Raw genomic sequence first — 21,524 nt, 5'->3', positions numbered from 1 at the left:
GCCATAACAAGAAAAAAAAAAAAAGTGGGTTCCTAATAAAGAAAGTAATCAACTTTCCTCTTAGGATAAAAGGAAAGAAATTTCCTTATTATTAAAAGATCTGTTAAGTCAAATTAAAAGAACCTACATGTCATGACTTTCCCTACTGCCAATTTCTGAAATACTCCACCTCTGCTAGAAATGATACAGTCTATGAGAGAGAATATTAAACTAAGGATCAGATAATTACTTTTGCCTTTGATTAACTGGTTAAATCAGTGATGAAAATAACTGATACCTCTACTTTACTCCTCTAACCCCTGAAAAAGCCATTCTTCTGGATTCCCAGAGTAAGGATGCTGAAGGTAAGATGATGGCAAATATGATATGACAAAGGGAAATATGATACATAGTGCTGTATTCTTCACTGTCTTCATAGACAAACCATCCACTGAGTTAGAAGAAAAAAAAACCACCTTTGAAAGAAAAATCTCCCTTTATTGTCTAGGAGACATCAGTTGAGACTGACATATCATGAACCTTGAGAGGCTAAAGACTTACTAAACCTAACTAAAAAACTGTATTAACCAACTGTCTCTTTGCCCTTGGATTTGTTCCATTCTATCCAGAGTGCAAATTTCTAATATGAACCCATCCCTTCTCCTTTCAACATTAAAAATCCCTGACTGTTCCCCATGGTAACTAAATTTCTATACAAGCACGTCTTCTCTTGCCTGACAAGTTAACAAATTCAGCTTTTACTTATTTATTTATTTTTGCTCTGGGTGCCTTTGTTTTATTCCTTGACATTCCAGTTACTTTGATCTCATTCTACAACATATCCCAGCACTAAACCCAGCATAATTACTTATCATAAGAGAACACTTCAAAGACCAGTGTTTGGGAGATACTTTGAGCACCAACCCATAGTCTAGCAGGAGGAGTATTTCTTAATGTTAACATTATTGAGATTAGTCTACTTCCAAAAACATACCTCACTGTACAGCATGTTGATTTTTTGGTCAATGATTTGCCTTTCTTCCAATGCAAGTTCTTGTAACTGCTTTTCGTCTTGTTTATTTAGACCTAAAAACAAGCAGGAATTATGGTAAAGTTTTTAAATAGACAAAGTTTAAATAGTCACCTCATCCTTTGTTTACTAAGTTTTACTTCAATTAGGAAGGCAAGGTAATTAGAATATTTGGAAAATGTCAATAAGTTTTGCTAAGCATATTGACCACACTTCCAAAGACTGTGATTTGAATGTCTATAATAGAAAATAGTGATTAACTACACAGGTTTTTAAAAAACCCAGCTAACTAAAAATAAACCAAAATAAGGTTAAGTTTTGGAGCAAACTGGGGTGAGCATTTCTGTTTGAAGGTGGTAGCCATAACTCAACACTCTGATGTGGTTCCAGCAGTGGCTGGAACCCATTTGTTCAAGAAAAGTCAGTCATAAGAATTCTTGAGATCTCTCAACACACTCACATCTAGCACATTTTTAAAAAAACACTATGTGGGTCAAATAAAATACAGCTTTGTAACCTGTGCTACATGAAAACAATGGTCCTTTTCATATATCTCAACAGCAGAAAGTTAAATCATGGAACTCTAGCAAAATAAGATAACAATGATATAATGGCAAAGTATGGTGAATCCCATGACCTTTGACTCCACCACTTTAGATGTTAAGCATGAATCAGTTGTGGTAGTTGCACACTAAGGTAGAAATTTTTGACTCTCGATAATTATAAGGAAGAAAATAGACACGAAGAAATAATGACGAAAGAGAAAGGCGCATTATAAAATTTTTCTCTAGTCACAGAAGTCTTTAATCTGATGGGGATTCTGTGCCTCATTCACATTTTCATGGTTCCAAGCCTCAAGTGGGTCTGGGAAAGATGGACACTGTACACAATCATAGTATGTGATAAGGAGAATGCCATTGTGTCATAGGACACAAATGAAGTGGTGTGATCCAGATTTCAGCACTTCAGGAGAGTGTCCTGGTTAAGGTGTCTTCTGAGCTATTTCTAATTGTAAATCATCTGCTGCAGAATTGTAACGTCACTATTGATATCACTTTGTGCACATACACCACAAATGGAAACCAGGCTGACATAACTCTACAAATACCTCCTGGTTCAAAGGTATCAGGAAAACTTTCTCTTTTCTAATCACATAAAGTTATTTGTGTGGCCTCTTATTTTTTGCTATAAATCTGTAAAATCCAATCCAATTCAATTTTATTAGCTCAATAAGTATTTGGGAGCTTATTATATCCTATGATTGGCACAGGAGATATAAAAATAAGACTCAGGTCCTGTCCTTGAGGAACAGAGTGTTCTAAGGTGGAGATTTCTTAGCAAGTACCTTAAGGAGCCTAATCTCTTAGTAATCATTAGTAGCTGAAACGTGTCAAATACTGTTAAGTACAGAGTTCTTTTCTTGCCAAATATAGGGCTTACTGCTTGTAAGTAACTAAAAAAAGATATAGCTCAGATCTGCGGTTGTGGCTCAGTGGTACAGCACTTGCCTCACATGCGAGGGGCACTGGGTTCGATCCTCAGCACTACATAAATAAAATAAAGATATTGTGTCCATCCACAACTAAAAAAATAGAAATAAAAAAACCATATAGTTCATTAAAGCTTTAACTTAAATAGCCAATCCCGTACTTATATACATATAGCTTTTACTTACTTTCACACATTGATTCTAATTCTTTAATTGCTTGTTCAGTCTCCTGAATTTCTTGGCAAATGGCTGCAAGTGGTGCCAACTCAGCATGCCTTTGGTTCAAGGACCTTTGGTCCCTTTCATTCAAAGAGTTATCCTGTAAACACTGACCAAGTGCTTGATACTCCTTATTTAAGTCTTCCATATATTTCTGTAGTGCTTTATGCTTCCAGAGCATTCTGGTATCTTGATGACAATATCTCCTGGACCAATTCTTACTTAACAGACAATGGAAAATGTGATTCCTATTTTGTCTAAGAACCCAGGGCTCTGAAAGGAGATGTATCTGTCTAAAGTGATGAGAATGGAGGTGTAGGTGATGCTGGGGATAAGCATTAAGAGATGAATGTCTAAAAAGCCAAACACACAGGTGACGATTCATTTCAGCATCTGAAATACAATAAACACAACCTGAAAAGAAAAATAAACTCTAAAGATATATAGCACAATAAAGTTGGAACTTTAAATAAATCTTGCTTAGCTTACTGAATCAGCCAGCTCAAAACACAGCCCCAAAGTTCAATAACTCACAAGAATTCTTCAAACTTCTGAATAAAATAAATGAAAACACATTGTTTTCCACCCCCACCCAACATATATGATTAAAGAAGGCAAATGAGTAGGAGTATAACTAACAAATATACTAACAGAATGGGCTAAATTAGCTATTTTCTAGAAACTATCCAGGATCAAAAATTGTGTGTCAAAAAACATTTGGAAACTACAAAATAATTGGGCAAACTTTAGGTGGTTTGTGGTTATAGATTTTTAAAGTTTAAAGGAAATATTATTGTCTAATTCTTTAATTTTAGGCTTTGAGAGGTCCTACAAATTGAGATACCTTTATTGTGACTATTCACTCTGGATAAAGGTAGAGCTCGTATTTGAATGCAGGCTGAAATTCCAAGATTAATGCTTTTTCATTCTCGATTTAGCAGTACACTTTTAACTGAGATACTCAAGAAGAAAACTTCAATATTAAGAGAACAAGGAAGTAGGTCTGGTGAAAAAAGGACAATGATGGTAAGTGAAAAAAAGCAGGACACAAAACAATATAAATTCAATTATGTTTTCAAAAATAATAAAACATGGGGAAAAATCCTACTGGAAGTATGAAAGTATTTTTTAAAAAGAAAACCAAAACCAGGCACACCAAAATGTTAATAAGATGATCATCTACAGATTAGGTACCTTTTGCTTGATTTTCACTTTTCCAAGTCTTCTACATAGATAGCACATATTACTTTCATAATTAAAAAAAAGGTTACTTTAAAAAATTATAGGTTAGTGGAAATTGACTATGTACAATAATTATCTGTTCTCCTTCCCTCAAACAGAGATAATCAAGAGTTAACAAAAGTGCACAATGATTTTGAGTAAGAAAGAGAAAACAGCTGGGTGCAATGGCACATGCCTATAATCCCAGAGACTTGGGAGGCTGAGTCAGGTGGATGACAAGTTCAAGGCCAGCCTCAGCAACTTAGCAAGACACTGTCTCAAAATAAAAAATATAAAGGGCTGGGGATGTAGTTCAGGAGTTGAGTGCCCCTGGGTTAAATCCCCAGTACCCTAAAAGAAAATAAAGGTAAAATATAAAGCGTTTTAAGAAAAACAGCGTGCCTCTAAAATTCTAAGATTCAAGATTGAAATAAGGGTTAAATTTTGTCACCATCTCCAGATAGGAGGTGCATTTCACACATTAGCTCAGTTGATCAAAAACTGTTAACAGCATTATTGCTTAGGAAATAAACTATTCAGAATATCTCCAAAATATTCATCATTTAGGGTTCTATTGATAGTTAGTTATACTGAATCACATTTGGAAATGGGTTGTGGAAGCATGCACCAACGCTCAGGGTCACAGATCTATCACTCCTCCAGCAGTTTCTGTGCATCCCAAGCTCATCAGAGTGAGTCCATTTGATAGTGAAAAAAAAAAAAATAAAAGGATGACAAATATTTTTGGTAATATTCTAGCTAAAATTTCCATTTTAGGAACAGCAGAAAAACTCTCAAGGTCATGAACCTCAAAGTTACGGGTTAAAATCGAGACATTTTTTCTCTAGGGTCATCTATACCTGATTCGAGCAAAATTTCTCTAGCACCCAAAATAATAGTGGGAGTCTGACAGTTTAAAAGCGCTTCTCAGTGTTAGCATGTCCAAAGTGACGGTAAGCCCGCGCAGAAGCGGCACGTGCAAACCACACTGTGCAAATCACTGTTGTGGAGCCATTCCACAGGAAGGCACCACGGGAAGGTGGACGGGAAAAATGAGTCCCGGTTAGATCTGGAAAGAATTGCGAATACCTAAGAAAAATAAAAGAGTTCATTAGCTTTCCTTACTGAGGTGGAACCTTCCGTGACCCTTCACAGTTCAGCTGGTCAGACCCGGGATCACTTTCACTTTCCGCTTCACTCCTTCCGGGTTGAGCCTTGCTCCGGGCTCCTCCTCGGTCTGGACCTTTCTACAGAGTAGTTCTTGGGCGTCCCTAACAGTGAGCTAGAATGAGAGAAATGACAAAGCGAGAAAGAAATCCTTCGGAGACGAAAACGTGCTTTATTTATCCGGAGTGAGATAAATGTGTTCCAATGGCGAAAGGGAGGAGGGTCAGAGAGGAGAATGAACCACAACTCCCAGGATCCGAGGGGCTTCCACCAAGGAATCCTGGGAGTTGTAGTCTCCCAGGATCCGAGGGTCTTCCGCCAAGGAATCCTGGGAGTTGTAGTTTGTCCTGCCGCAGGTCCCTCACCACTCCCACTCCTAACCTTGAGCCAAAGGTGGAGGAACTTTGATTTTCACAGGCATGTGCAAACCAAGAAGAGAGATGGTCTCTATTCTAAGAGTTTAGGATTTACAATATACGTGAAATTACAAGAATTTGCGTATATGTTAGGAACCCCTGAAACAGTGGTTTCTAATTTTTTTATGAGTAATCCCTTTTCATCATCCAAAATTTAGGAGATTCTTTATGTTAATTGCTGCATTTCCAACCCCATTGCTTGAGAAAATATCCACAACAGGATCCAAAAGATAGGTAACTCTATCTATCTATCTATATCTCCACAAGGTAATAATTGTAAAGTTGAATGCACATATGGAATTCAGGGGCTAAACCAATGTTCATAGTTTATAAACCACCGATTAAATAATTTTAAAGTTCAATAAAACAATTCCAAGAAAATGTAAACATATTATCATACTTTGAATATTTCAATGAGATATAATCTTTGGCTATCACATTTACAAGTCATTTGATTTCTGTGCCTACATTTTTCTTTCTGAAAAGGAAAGATGAAAAATACCCCACATTATTGAATTCAGAAGATTTTTTAAAATTTATGATCACCCGCATAATAAAGAGAATTATCCACAAATGCAAAATAAAATGGAGCATTTGTTTCCTTCTTAAGGGTAACTACTTCTAACTACTACATACTAGATACTTTTCCAAATGGTTTAAACCTATTAATTCATTTACTACTCACAACAATCTTAAAATATTCACTTTGCAAAAGAGAAAACTAAGGCACAGAGGGCTTAAGTAAAAACCCTCGAGTACAAGGTAAAAGACTTAATAAATAATAGAGCAGAGATTCAGGCAAAGCAACCTGTTAAATAATCTGTGGTTCCTAAACTCTGACATGATTGCTTCCCCCCTCCAAAATAAAATGAAATAGAAATTAGAAAAGCGAAAACTTTCAATTATTCATTCAATAAATATTAAACATCACTTTTGTGCTATTCACTGTTCGAGGTATGGGGATTTGAAAATGAATAGAAAAAACAAGTAGGTGTGTTGGTGTACGCCTGTAATCCCAGCAGTTCAGGAGGCTGAAGCAGGAGGCTCACAGTTTCAAAGCCAGCCTCGGCAATCTAGTGAGACCCTGTCTCAAAATTAAAAAAATAAATTAATTAAAAGGGCTGGGGATGTGACTTAGTGGTTAAGTACCCTAGGATTCCATCCCTGGTTCCAAAAAAACAAACAAAAATATTTTTGCCCACATGGAACTTATGTTCCAATATAGAATCCATTTCAAATTCTATATAAGTCATTCTTCTAAATTATTATTTGGGGGTGGGGCTGGGTACAAGGAATCCATCCCAGAGGTGCTTTACCACTGAGCTACTTAAGATAGGAAGGATCTCACTAAGTTACTGAGAGTCTCACTAAGTTGTTGAAGCTGGCCTTGAACTTCTGATCCTCCTGCCTCAGCCTCACAAGTCGCTGGGATTACAGGCATGCATCATTGTACCCAGTCATTCTCTTATTTAAGAAAATCCTTTAATTCTTTGATTTGTGTATGAGGCTATATAACTTAAGTATTATATGTAAAGCTTTATTCTCCTTAAAAAGTAAGCCCTCTACTTCTCATGGAAGTAGAGAGTAGAATAGTGGTTACCAGAAGCTGGGAAGTTTGGCACAGGTTTGCTGGAGAGAGGAGGGTGAATGGGTATAGATGTGCAGTTGGATAGGAAAAATAATTTCTAATGTCCTATAGCATATTTCTGATTGCAACTTTATCCACAACCCAGTTGTGCCAGGGCAGTGTGGTAGATTGCAGGTAGGCCAAAGAAAGTGCCCAGAGTCAGCATGGGAAAGATGATTTATAAGGGAAAACCTACAAAAGATCAGTACCTGCTCCAAGAAGAGTTTAGTGGTGATAGGCTGACAGATAGCACCGCCGTCCCTCACATGCCACACAGAGCCTCCTCTCTTTTCCAGTGTTTTGTCCAATGGCGGCTAACTGGACAAGTGACACTGGATAACACTAACTTGTCCTAATTCCCAGTGTGCAAGAAAACCTTTGTTCTTTAAGATAATACATATCTGGACTTTCCAGCCCAGACTTGCTCTCATTGTTCCCTTAACTTGGTGAGGTGTTCGGGAGCAGAAAGTAGGCATTCGGGGACTTGGTGTTTTACAGTCCACTTTGCTTTAGGGATGTTATGATTACATATTTCAAAATAGCTCTTAGAGAAGATGTTGAGTGTTCCCAACACAAATAATAAACTCTTGAGGTAAGTGATAGGTCAGTTACCCTAACATTATTTATCGTATATATGTATTGAAATATACTGCACCCCATAAATGTGCACAATTATGTCAATTAAATATAAAAATTTAAATGAAGTGCATGTAAATTTTTTTTGCCAAAAATGTCTTTAAAAAGACTTTGAAAGCTTTCCTTTGACTGAATTGTTCTTAGTCGTATTATTTGTGTACATATTCAAAATTTGTATGCTGAAGCCCTATCCCCCATGTGACTGTGTTGAAGATAGGACCTTCAAGGAGATGCTTAAAGTTAAATGAAGTTATAAGGGTGGAGCTGATCCAGTAGGGTTAGTGCCTTCTGAAAAGAGACACCAGAGTTTTGTCAGTCCTCCTGCTCACACAGAAAGGTCACACGAGCACAGGAGAAAGTGGGCACCTAAAAGCCAAGAGAAGGCACCTTAGAAAGAAACCTAACTTGCTGTTTTTTACCTTGATCTTAGACTTCTCAGCCTCCAAAACTGTGAGAAACAAATTTCTGTTTTTAAAACCACCAGGCTGTGGTGTTTTCTTATGATTATCCAAGTAGACTAAGACACTTAAATATATAAAAATTTATTGAGGTATACATGAAACTTCATGCACTTTATGTGCGTTATTCCTCAACTTAAAAAAAAAAACTTTACAAAAACTAATTCTTGAGCCATGCATGGTGGTACACACCTATAATCCCCCTGGCTGGGGAGGTAGAGGTTTGCCAGCAACTTCGAGAGGCCCTAAGCAACTCAGGGAGACCCTGTCTCTAAATAGAATACAAAATAGGGATTGAGATGTGGCTCAGTGGTTAAGTGCTGCTGGGTTCAATCCCTAGTACTAAAAACAAAACAAAACAAACAAAAAATACAAAACCATTCTAAAAAAAACCAAAACTATTCTTGAAACTACAAATACTGCTTCCTCTTCTAAATTTTGAAAGAAAGAAAATAATGTGATCTATGTTTATTCACATGCAAAGATATTCACATTTGAATGTGATAATAGTAAACTCTTGAGGTAAGCAATAAACCAATTACCCTAAAATTAGGGTAATTCTCTCAAGTAGTTGAATTTTGGGGGCTATCGAGGATCAAGGTCAATTGCTGAGTAGTTAACATTAGGGAAATTTTACCCTAATGTAATGATAATGATGTTATGATATATCATTAATTTAAGGAACATGTTTTGAAAACCCAGCACATTATTCCATTTAAAAAAAATGTAGGACTAAAAATGTGGCTCAGTGGTAGAGTGCTTGCCTAGCATGTGCTAGGCCCTGGGTTCAATTCCCACTACTGAAAAATAAGTTAAAAAATTTCAAAATGCATATATATTTAAAAGTCCAGTAGAATTACAAGTAATCATTATTTTCCCCTTTATATGCATTAGCTGACACCGTGACAAAATGTCTGAGATAAATAGTGTGAAAAGTGAAAAGCGCCCAGAAAAACCACTCTGGATGCGGGAACTCATGCAAGAGATTTTATTAGGCAGAAGAACAGTGTCTGCCCTAGAGAGAGAGATTGAGAAAGAGAGAGAGAGAGAAAGAGAGAGAGAGAGAGAGAGAGAGAGAGAGAGAGAGAGAGAAAGAAAATGAATGAATGGAATGGATGAATGGCGGGGTAGCTTCTCTTAAGTAGTTGACTTTTGCAGGCTATGGAGGTTCGGGTCAATTGCTGAGTAGTTAAAATTCGAGGGCTAGGGATCAGGCCAATGGCTGCCGAGCACAGGCTGACGGGCAGACCAACAGCTGGCTAGGATCACAGACTGACAGCTGGGGGTGCTGTCATCCCCCTTGCCTTCCCACTCAGGCGTGTCCTTCGCCTGACCGCCCAGGAGGGAGCCCAGCAAGGTCCTAAGGTGCGCTGGTCACAGGCAGCCCCAGGCCCGAGTCGAGGGCCGGATTGCAGGGCAAACCTAGCGCCCCCTGCTGCCTGCTGTGGCAAGCCGACACCTGGCCGGTCCTGGGGGACAGAGCACTGCGCCTGCAGTTGCGGACTTGCTGCGTTCTGGTCGCCTGCTGGGCATCCAACCGAGTATTATATAGTGTATAAGGAGGAAAGATTTATTTGGCTCACTATTTCAGAGGTTTCAGTCCATAGTCAATTTGCTTTTGGGCCTGTGGAGAGAAAGAACATCACAGCAATGAGCACGTGGCAGAGCAGGTCTGTTCACCACATGGCAGCTGAGGAGTGTGGAGAGGAAGAGTAGCCAGGATCATAATATCCCCTTCAAGGGCACAGCCCCGGTGACCCCAATGACCCAACTTCTTTCAACTGGGTCCCACTTCCAGACATTTCCACCATCTCCCAAAAGCACCTTAGCTGGGAACTAAGCCTTTAATACGTGAGTTTTTGGGAGACATTTAAGATCCAAACCATAACATGGTTCCTGAAGTTTTATGAGTATTATTGAAAGAAAACCATAAAAGGAAAAAGCCTATGGGAGTTATTAAGGATCATTTTATGAAGTTAAATAACTTCTACTTCCAAAGCATGTGATATCATGAAAAGATAAAGGTTTTCCCAAGAGTTCAGTGAAAAAAACAAACAAACAAAAAAAAAATAAAAACTATCTGAAACATTTCTCATAGTAGAGTTAACTGTAAATTGTTTTTCTTTGTTGAGTGAATTTGTGATAATACTGATAATTTCATATCCCTTTGGGAACCTAAATATCCACCTTCTAGAACTTGGAACAAGATAAAACAATAAATTATGCAGGGCCATATTTCATATTCTTTAGAAAAGCAAGCTTAGTCCAAATCTCCAAAAGGTAGGTATTGGGGAATTTCACTTAGCTTCTTATCCCAGTCTGGTTTAAAGATTCTGGGGACTCACAGAAAATTGATTTGTGTCCTTTTGCAGGGATTCCAAGTTAGTTAAGTGTCCACTTAGGATTTTCCTTCAGAGAAACAGAGCACCAGGGCTTTCACATCCCTGGGGATCCAGATCAGAGTTCCAGAGAAAGGTGAAATCTTTGATTCCTTCTGTGAAATTTTCAGAACATGAAAGCTACTTAAAATCCCAGCATACAAGTTATGACACCCTATAACTTTTAGCACACCCTGAAGATGAACCTGCTTTTCTGGTTTCCTGGTGCTTAGGCCCTTGGCTATACCTTGACATCTCACAATAGGAAGACTAGAAATGTAAAAATCAGATACGTTTGATTATAGAAAAGATGAAATCAGAAATTATATAGCAATTTAATATAAAATTGAAACTCACATAGGAGGGAAAGCACTGGCAAGGCACAGATTATTCTGTTGTATTCTTATAAACTATTCCCCCTGGGAGAAGCAGAAATGCAAAGGATGAAAAGGCTGCATTTCTTATTTTCCTGTGTTCATTCGGGTTCTCAAATTTCTTCTTAGCTTGAAAAATGAATGCTGAGAAATGCGCCACCTGCTGGCATTGTTGAAACTAGATCCCTTTCAAATAATTAAGAGCCTTATAAAGTCAACATATCTTCCTCTTATGTTTTTTTAAATATTTTTAGTTGTAGATGGATACAATACGTTTATGTATTTATTTTTACATGGTGCTGAGGATTGAACCCAGAGCCTCGCATATTCGAGGCAAGCGTGACACCACTGAGCTACAACTCCAGCTCTTTTCCTTCTATTTATTTATTTTTAAAAAAAGGAAGATTGAAAGACAAGACAAGACAGGTCAAAGACTAACAGATCCTGGAAACTACCTTTCCACCTAAACTAGAATTAGTTTCTATTAAATTCAGCTTTAACAAGGTCGTTTAGCACTGTCTCCTATAACTTCTGGGTACTTTTATCTCCATCTGTCATTCTAAATATGATAAACACTCTTCTTAGATCATTTACTTCAGTTTTGAGTTGTGCATTCTCAAATCTTCATTTCAATACATTTTATTTTTTTCATCTGTCTTTATTTTTCCAATACCCTTGAAAAGCATTAAAGTATTTTCCAATTACATCCAAAGTGGTCTACATTGAGAAATAATGTCATTTATATTGTGTGTATTATTTTTTTTTGAGAGGACTAGGAATTTAACCCATGGGTGCTTAACCACTGAGTCACATCCCCAACCCTTTTTATTTTTTTAATCTTAAGGCAGGGCCTCACTAAGTTGCTTAAGTCCTCACTAAGTTGCTAAGGCTGTGCTTTGAACTTGGAATCCTCCTGCCCCAGCCTCCCAGGTCACTGCAGTTACAGGCATGTGCGACCATGCCTGGCTTGTATGTGTATTTAGATACGTATCTTTCCTTTTTTCCCTTACTAGGAAAACTCGCAAACATATTTAAAAACAGAATAGTATAATGAATCCCCAAACCTGTTGTCAACTCATTGCCCTCTTTCTTCTCTTTTCTCCCCATCTCCCCTGGATTATTTTGAAGCAAATACAAAATATCAAATCTTTTTATTTACAGATGTTTTCAAATGTATCTCCAGAAGATAAACGACTTTTAAAAAACATAATCATCCCTAAAAATTAAAAAATATTCTTAATACTATCAAATATCCAGCTGGTGTTCAAATTTACCTAATTGTATTAGATTTTTTTCTTTCTTTCTTTTTTTTTTTTCTTTTTACTGGTATTTTGTTGTATTTGTGAAATCAGATCCTTTGCTCTAGGCAGTTTCACAGAGTTGAGATGTTTCTAGACATGTGTTCCCTGTTATTCCCTGATCTAGACTCTTGATTCAAATTTTTTTTTTGCAAAACTGCTTCATAAATGTGTTATATACTTCCATTAGAAGATACAAAATATCCAGTTGTCATTTAAAATAACATTATAAACTCTTAATTAGCTAGATTCTTTATTTCATGAAGGGTTACTAAAGGGTGATGTTTTATCATTCTTCATTTTATTAGCTGCAACATTAATAAAGAGAAACTTCCCTGTATCAACAATTGGTTGCTCTTGCTTTGCAATTTTTAAAAGGAAAAATGAAAGCTTCGTGAAAGTGAAAAGTAATTAAATTCAAAAGCTTGCTTTCTGAATGATTTCCAGGATTTCCAAATTCTATTTTAATCTTATAGTTTTAAAAAATTGTAGTAATACAGCAATTATCTTCAATTTCCAAAATCTCAAAAGCTCTAAAAAACCTCATTTGTGATTCAGAATTCAAAACCTTTGCAAATCGAAGGTTTTAAATTTGACCTAAACTGAACATTTGGTAGGCAAACCTGACCAAGACTGAGGTGAAAATATTTATATCTGTATTAAAGCTACTTTAGTGTTGTAAATATGAATATATTTTACTGAATAAGTAATGTATTAGATTACAGGGTGCTGCTCCAGATCCTGTTGAGGGTGCGATGCAATGCACAGCATATGCATTTATCTTTCTAAATCCAAAATATTCTGAACTTCATGTTTTGTTTTGCCATGCTGGAGACCAAACCCAGGACTTTGTATGCTAGGCAAGCACTCTACTATGAGTTAAATTACCCCACCGCCCCATTCTGAATTTTGAAACACATTTGGTTCCAAAGATTTCAGATAAGGAACTGTGAACTGGGAGAATAATACAGTAGTTAATAATCATTGAATATTTTTTTTTTTTTTTTTTTGCAGTAATGGGGATCAGAACTCAGGGCCTTGTGCTTGCAAGGCAAGCACTCTACCAGCTGAGCTATCTCCCCAGCCCACTCATTGAATATTCTTTACCAGGTAATGCTCTAAATGTTTTATGTTTAACCAACTCAATCTTTACACACCTCTATGAAGTAGGTTCAGTTGCAATGCCCATTGTAGAAGACAGGCACAAAGAGATTTGAAAAGGACAAGCCAACTGCCAAAGAGATTTGAATCAAGGCAGTGAGGCTTGATTGTGACCTTGTTTCTGCCACCTGCACTCTTCATCTCACTAAATAGCAACATCATTTATACGTTGCATTTGAGCTCTCAGCTCTCTGCCACCTGATTCCAACCTAATCTTTTTATTATGATTTCCTCCAAGACTCTCATGTTTAAGCTCAAATAGATGATTTCTTAATTCCCCAAAACACACTTTTAAACTTGTCTTTTTTGTTCATATTGGTAAAGCATACTTTTTTTGCTAAAACGTATTTTTAAAGGTAAAATTATGACCCTTCAATTTCAAACAGGAAATTGAACATATGTCAAAATTTTCATTTCATTTATTAATTAATGATGAAATCAGTAATGTTATTACACACAAAAGAGAACCTCAAGAGAAGACATACAAATACACCATAAGGAATGATGAAATTAATTTGCTTAAAAAAATGAAACTACTGGCATGGTGGTGCATGCCAGTAATTGCAGCTATTTGGAAGGCTGTTGCAGGAAGATCCCAAGTTTGAGGCCATTCAGGGCAAACTAGTCAGATTGTATCAGGTATGGTAGAGTTCTTGCCTAGCATTCATAAGACTTGGGTTCACTTTCCACTTCCCACTACCAAAAAAAAAAGTTGAAAAATTCTTCAGTGTATAATGAATGGGCAATAACCATTTGCTCCTTCATTGTCCACAAAATTGCATTTCTGCAGACAAGAATTCATTTGTCTTATTATCAGTTTTGTACAACTTTCGGATGTTGTAGAACAGCTCAAATGCAATGAAAGACATTTCACTTAACAAAATACCCTATAATATTTCGCCCATTTCAGTCTTTCACAAGGACTGGAGAGGTAGCTCAATGTAGAGTGCTTGCCTAGTATGGTCTGGTTGGAGTCACTGACATCAGAAGTTATGTGTATAAAAACAGCCCTATATGAATACAAGCTCTTGGCTTCATGCAGGAGGCAGGATGCTGGACACTCAATGTAATGGTAAGAAGACTGTGCTCCATACTACCCTGACAAGCTACTAAGCCTTCAAGCGAGGATCTGATTTCCAACAACAGGTACGTTGTGCCTGCTCTAACAAGTTACCTTGAAGTTAAAAGGATACTGACAAAACTCTTCTTGTTTAAAAAATTAATTAGAAAAATAGGACAGATTCTTGGAATTTATGATTTAAGAGAGTAGGGAAGGTCTTGATGATTCAAGATTTGGTGATGGTGTGGGTTGGCTAAAGTAGGTTAGAAGGAACTGGAAGGCTAGGGGTTTGAATCATCCATATAGATATTGAAGTCACAGCAGTATGTTAGAAGTTGAAGTGGAAAGAAGGACTAGTGTCACTTGGCAAATGAATGAATGAAGGATAGTGACCTAGATGAAAAGAAGAAATGTTTGATAGAACCAGTAGGTATAGTCCCCAAAGATATTACCTTTTCTGTAAATGAAGGTAAAGTATTGTGATTTGGAAGAGGTGTGGGAGGGAAAAGATTGTTGATGCATACCCCACTACCCCTGCCCATTCACATAATATGTAGGGAGGGACTATGCAGAATGAGAAGTAATGGCCTTGGTGAGGGGTGGTTATTAATTAAGGCAAGGAAGTAGGGAGTGCTCAGTAAAGGAGTTAAGGAAAAAGCAGAGTAGAAAGATGGGGCATAGAGAACAGCAATGGAAGGATGAGGTTGGAGAGAAAGCACAGAGCCAAACAGAGTCCGACAGGTGAAATGAAAGAGGGGTACAAATTTGATGATGGTTTTGAGATGCTAAGTGGTCTTCATCATTCTGAATATAACTTGTATAAAGAGGTTTCTGTGCTGACCCAGAGACCTTCAGAGATTCCATTTCTGGACCACATTCACTATTTGTGGTCTCATCAGCAATGGGTAGCCTTTTGTACAGGATTCCAAATTGAATCCTGGTGCTAAGGGTTTTTCCTTTTTTGTTTTGTGCCTCATGTAAATTCAACCTAAAGTAGAAGATTGGCATGCTTAAGCCTGGATTAGTATAAAAATGCCTTCGAACAATAATTCTCAATTCTGCACATTATAATCATCTGGAAAGCTTTTAAAATATACCAAGTCTTCACCCCATTCCTGTTCAGTCAAAATTTGTGGAAGTTGAGTAGTTTTTGACACTCTCTAGATAATACAAAAGTAAAGCCAAGATTGAGAACCACTGCCTTCAAATAACTTTTACCATCTATGAGACATAAACAGGGTAAGACAAAGATATAAAAGGACAAAGTGCCTTGAAAATTAATAGGAAGAGATCAGATCCAATGGGAAGAATTGGAAAGACTTTGTGAAAGTCATGCGATGTGAGAGGAAGGATTTGTAAAGATAGTCTAGGGTAGTGAGAGGACAATTTCTGATAAACCTATCAGGTTGAGCAAAAACGTGGAGATTAGAAAATATTGGATCACTAGAAACATACAAGTTCACTGGTATATAATATAATTGTACAAGCAAAGCAAAGGAAAAATTTGAGAACAGAGACCAAGTCCCAGAAAATGTAGAGGGTCATTTATAGTTTTGATATGCTCAGTAACTCACTTAGAGTTACTGAGGGTAAGACATATTTGGAAGTATTGTGCAAGATGAAATGGAGAGGAAAGAGCCTAGAAGTAAGAGGGACCAGTCATGCTTTTGTAATACACATGGTCCCCGACTTGGTTTGGCTTGTAAATGTCCTGATTTTATTAGGGTATGAAAGGAATAAGCATTCAGTGGAAACTGAACTTTGAATTTTGTACTTTTTCCAGGCTAGGGATATACTGTACAATTAGATCTTCTCCTGTGATGTTGGGCAGTGAAAAGCAGTCACAGCTCTCAGTCAGCTACATGATTGCCAGGAACAACTGATATTTTACAGTGTACTGTATTGCTAAGCTATGATGTTGATGAGTTAACTGCATTCAATGAATTTTTGATTTAGAGTATTTTCAATTTACAATGGTGTTATTGGAATTCAACCCTGTCATAAGTCCAGGAGTTTTAAGATGGAATGGGAGTTCTAAGATAGAAAGGGAGAAACATATCTGGTCTATAATCTGAAGAACCTGGCAACTTGAATGTGGAGAATAAGAAAGAAGAGTCAAAGCTGATTACAAAATTTTGGGGCCAAGTACAGGAATGGTGTCATTAATAAAAATAGAAAAGTCAGGACTTGGACTGGTTTGATGGGAAGATGATAAAATTTAAGTGTTCATGTAGAAAGTGTTTATAAGATGTCTAGTTGAAGATGTTTAATAGAATGGGAATGAGGAAGGTGATCAGAAGAGGACTTGAGATTGGAGACAGATTTGAAACCATCTACTTAGTGTTAATAATGGAAGCTATGAGAACAGGAGTATTTATTAATTCTGTATGTGCTGGTCACAGCAGGTATTCAATGGACATGTTTTATACCTATTGTTGAAGAGAGAGTTGTTTATACAACCTATATTTCAAAGAAGAAAGAGTTGATCTAGGACTTAGAAGATAACTAGGAAGTGAGGCAGAAGGAAAACCAGGATACTATGGAGCTTTGGTGACCTAATGAAGAGAAATTCATGGAGGAGAGAGTGGTCCACTGTGTGAATGCTACTGAGAGGTAAAGGATACTAAGCAAATCTTTGGAACTGGCCAATCCTAAAATGTATGCTCCATGAGGGCAGATATTTTTGACCTTTGGAAGACTGCTTGTCACAACGTAGGTGCTCAATGATAAATACTGAACAAATGAACTGGTGATATTTCAGAAAATACTTTCAGAACACTGTTGGACAAAGAAGCTAAATCTTAAGGTACAAAGTTTTGTCACTTTCCTAGAAGAAGTTCCATTTTCTTGTCTATTTTCCCCAGGTTGTCAGAGTGACCTTTGTAAAAAATAAATTCAATCACATCACTTTCCCTCTGACATGCTTCATTGGATTCCCAATGAACTTGGGATATGCTATGGTTTGGATATGGTTTGTCCCCCAAATGTTCATGTACTGGAAGTTTGGTCCTCAATGGAACGTGTTGAAAGGTGTTAGGACCTTTACAAGGTAGGCCCTAATGGGTGGTGATTGGGTCATGACTTCAGAGTGGATTTGTTCCCCTGAGCAAGCAAGTGGATTTTTATAAAAGGGCAAAAGGACAAGACTCACCCTTCTCTTTGCTTTCCCTCCCACCGTAGTGTCTCTCTCACACTACGGTTCCTGCCATGTTCCTGTCTGCCATGAGGCCTTCACCAGAAGCTGATGCCAGTGCTATGTTCTCAAGCTTACAGAGTTCTGAGCTAAATAAAACATTTTTCCTTATAAAGCCTCAGGGGCTTTGTTATAGCAACAAAAATGGACTGAAACAGGACAAAAAGCGAAACAAATGAACAAAAAGCCCCAAACAATACTGACTGAAATGACAACCCTGGTTTACATTTTTAACCAAACTGCATGCCACTCCCTCTCATGCATTATATTGTAGCCACTCTTTGAATGTAAGAATAGAGACAAGTTCTCACCTGTCCCTTTTGTTCCTTGATCATGCCAATCTCGTTCCTATATTAGGGCATTTGTACATGCCTCAATTTGCCTAGAATATGCTGTCCCAGCTTTTTACCTTGATCGCTCTGTTCTCATCCTCAGGTTTCTGTAAAGTTGTTACCACCTCCCCACAGGGTACTTATTCCTGAGAACTTGATTTAAGTAATCCCTTTCTCAGCCCTCATTGCCCTCACATGACTTCATTTTATTTCCCTTATAGGGCTTCTCACTGTCTGGAGTGATCTTATTTGCTCATTTATGTGTTTATTGTCTGTCTCTTCCCATGGAACGCAAACTGTGAAATAGTAACTGATGAATAAAAGTTCAGAAAAGCAAAAAGGGAACAGATGGAGAGCTCAAGGGAGGAATGAGAGTGCTGTTTTTTTTCCCCCCTGAGGGGGGAAAAAATGAGGGGAAAAAATGAGCAAGGAGAGTAGAAGGGAGTCAGAAATTAGAGAATTTGAGGTGGAATGTAGTATGAAATCCAGTAAGTTGTTTTCCATCAGTCTTTACATGGCTAAACTGGTTGTGGGAATAGTAGCAAACTTCGTAATTTTACCCTTCCAGCTGATTCTGTAAGATATGTTACGTGCAGAGAGCAAAGAAAAGTCTTTTCCCATTTTTCCCCCTAGGCTTAGCAAAGAGAAGCACTGGCTCATATCCTTTATGCAAAAATTGCTTTGGGAACTGTGAGGGTCTTTTTAGAAGCTATTACTGGTATTATTTAATGGTGATTCTAATTGAGGTACAACTGGTCCGGAATACCAGGAAGGAACATTTGGTGGAAGTCCATGATCCCTCAAATGGGCTTTGGCTTTCTTTCTGAAAAACAGTGAGTTTATATTTACACAACACTTTTTTAAAAATCAAAAGCTTTTAATAACTAAGCATTAAATTCACATAACCCTGTTGTGGAAGAGATTATAATAATGTTATAACTCCACTTTCTGTTGAAAGGTAGAAATAAGATTTTCTTCAGACTGAACAGGAAGCAGTAATAAAATTACAGGAACTTGTAAATGTAGATTGATTGTGCATACATTACATCTTTCATATACTCTAAGGTTTGGGGCTCACAACTATCAGCAGCACAATTGGTGTTTGTAATGTATAAAGCTGCTCCCCCACCCATCACGTGCAGCCATTTTCCCCGCCTCCCAACCACTTGTCAATCTGTGAACATCCTGGCTAGCTATTGGTTCATCAGTCAGCTTGCAAGTATCCTTCTCCGATATTGGTCGCCTGTTAGCCCTGGGGAATTCAACTGTTTATTATAGCTCCCCACCATCTTTTCCCATGCTTCTGTCTGTCCTTCTCACTTTTCTCTATCCTCCTGGCTTTCACACTCTCTCTAGTGCACGCGGTTTCTCTTTCTTTTCCTCTCATCTTCTCTCTTACCCTGCAGGGAGACACTCTGTTTGCTTAATAAATTCCCTTATGTGATTTCCCAAGTCCTGCGTGGTTCCGTGGAAATTCCCTTACAGTGTTTTTTTTTCATTTTCTGACCTCTCTCCTTATCCTCACCCTAGTATAAACTACCAAGGTATGCGTACATGGTGTGTGAAAGATAAGGAAGATATTAAATATGAGTAATTGTCATTAGTTACTTCCCAGTGTTTAGGATTGTTGGTTTCTTTTGTGCTACTGGGCTTACCTGGAAGATGTGGAGGATGGGATGTTGGGGTTCCATCATGGGAAAGGGAAGAAGTTGGTAGTGGTGGAAAGCAGCAAAGTACAAATGATGAACCAGCATGAGCTGGCTGATTTAGAGGAGAGGGAGAGTCACAGTGAATAAAGGTGAAGATTTGGCAACTACCACAGTGAATGGAAATAATGATTTGTAGTGTCTAAAGCTTCATGAGGCCCACAGAAAATCTTCATAACAGATAAATATTCCTGTCGCTAAGATATTTACAGTTGTACTTTTCTCCCTTTTCTTTTAAAATGTTCATTGTCATTTTGAACCTGGACTTGAGGAGAGGCAAAGTGACTTGAGCTGGTTGAGGTATATTATAGAAAAATGTCCTCTAAGGTCAAAGGATGACCTGACCAAAGCACTGGAGCTTTAGCTCGGTCCAGTTTTAACCCTTTATTACAGAGGATGTAGCTAAATTGAGAGCGAAAGAATTTTGAGGAATTAGCAATGCCACAGCAAGCAAACAGTGGGTAGGTACTGTGGAAGTGGTTGGGTTTGAGGATGCTGTGAGCAGGGACTTCTTTGCACCTGCTGGCTCTTTGGACAGTCCTCAGGACAACTCAGTCAAGTTCCCTAGAGGCCCTCCTCGCCTACTTCCTCTCTAATAGCTAGAGTGACTATTTTCTGTAGAGAACACATAGGCCTTCTGGATTCCATTTTTTAATAAAGACTTATCTTTTTAAAAATATTTTTTAGTTGTAAGTGGATACATTATCTTTATTTATTTATTTATTTTATGTGGTGCTGAGGATCAAACCTTGGACGTGGGAGGCAAGCGCTCTACCACTAAGCCCCAGCCCCAGCCCCAGCCCTGGATTCCATTTTTAATAATAGTCTCCTCCCTATTTAAAAGATTCCTATGATGCCTACTTTCTACAATTTTCAACCAACTCAGGTGAGAGACATGAAAAATCAATAACAGCCCAGGACTCATTATAATCTAGTAAATGCAATTAAGAATCAATCACTCTATAGTCTCATAAATATGCACAAATTTTTATCCAAAATATGTGTAAATTTATGTATTTAATATTTAGATATGCCTTAATACTAAAATAACATTGTAGATGCGGTTATTCATTTCACAATGTATATCTATATTTTTCTAGACACAAACATTACTATCACTATGCTGCCTTTTATTTATTAAAGTACAAAGTGTCCCTGAAGTGGAAGATCCTGGGTTTGATTCTTGTCTCTATAATTATAATTGTTATTATTATTCACATGGCTTGTATGAAGGGAACCCAGGGAAAAGAGTAGGTAGATCTGAAAGATGGGTGGCTCCATAAAACCATCATAATTCCCACTGAAAATGTTAGGTGCTCTAAATGGCTGGGAATACTTTTCTGAAGCTTCTTTCACATCAGGTAGCTCATTTCAAGGCCTGCCCATGTGTCCTAACATTCTCTAGGTGTGCACTGAAAAGAGAAGGCCCCTCTTAAGAATCTAACTAGGGCGAGAAAGGGAAGGAAAACAAATTTGTCCTACATCCAGGTTCTATTATGTGTAGAGCATGGTTTAAGTTGCTGAGAGAGGAGAAATGCAAAAATATCTGACTCGGGAAGAGCCTACATCATCTTGGGCCAGAAGCGCAAATCAAGTCAGTGGCTTGGGGTTTATGGAGCATGATACGCCCAAGGAAGTGAGGTTCTGGTGACGTCAGCTCCAGTCCCTGGCCTGCCACGCCCCCGCCTCCCTGAGCGATCCGGGACGCTGCGCTCTGCGCGTGCGCCCAGCCCCGGCGCCCAAGGCGGCGCCGGCTTCTGGGGGGCGGGCCCTGGCTGCC

The 21,524-nt window shown here is 37.9% G+C and overlaps 1 protein-coding gene across 10 annotated transcripts in view; it reads right to left on the bottom strand.

The window, feature by feature from the left end:
- The window catches only part of Mtrf1 (mitochondrial translation release factor 1), a 49,669-nt gene extending 44,365 nt beyond the window's left edge, over nt 1-5,304 (bottom strand). For 3 of the 10 annotated variants that reach the window (XM_047554172.1, XM_047554173.1, XM_047554164.1), the window contains exons 1-3: nt 5,064-5,304; nt 2,685-3,110; nt 974-1,065 (exon numbers count right to left, since the gene is read on the bottom strand). In XM_047554172.1, coding sequence (XP_047410128.1) covers nt 974-1,065; nt 2,685-3,102 — 510 coding nt within the window. In that variant the 5' untranslated portion in view covers nt 3,103-3,110; nt 5,064-5,304. Of the gene's footprint in view, nt 1-973; nt 1,066-2,684; nt 3,132-3,561; nt 3,721-3,911; nt 4,459-5,027 lie in introns of those variants that run through there. The other 7 variants (XM_047554165.1, XM_047554167.1, XM_047554166.1 and 4 more) reach the window with 7 other exon arrangements.
- Nucleotides 5,305-21,524: the final 16,220 nt, after the last annotated feature.

The sequence above is a fragment of the Sciurus carolinensis genome, chromosome 5 (assembly GCF_902686445.1).
Source record: "Sciurus carolinensis chromosome 5, mSciCar1.2, whole genome shotgun sequence".
Taxonomy (NCBI): Eukaryota; Metazoa; Chordata; class Mammalia; order Rodentia; family Sciuridae; genus Sciurus; species Sciurus carolinensis.
This window is presented reverse-complemented; position numbering and strand designations above follow the sequence as displayed.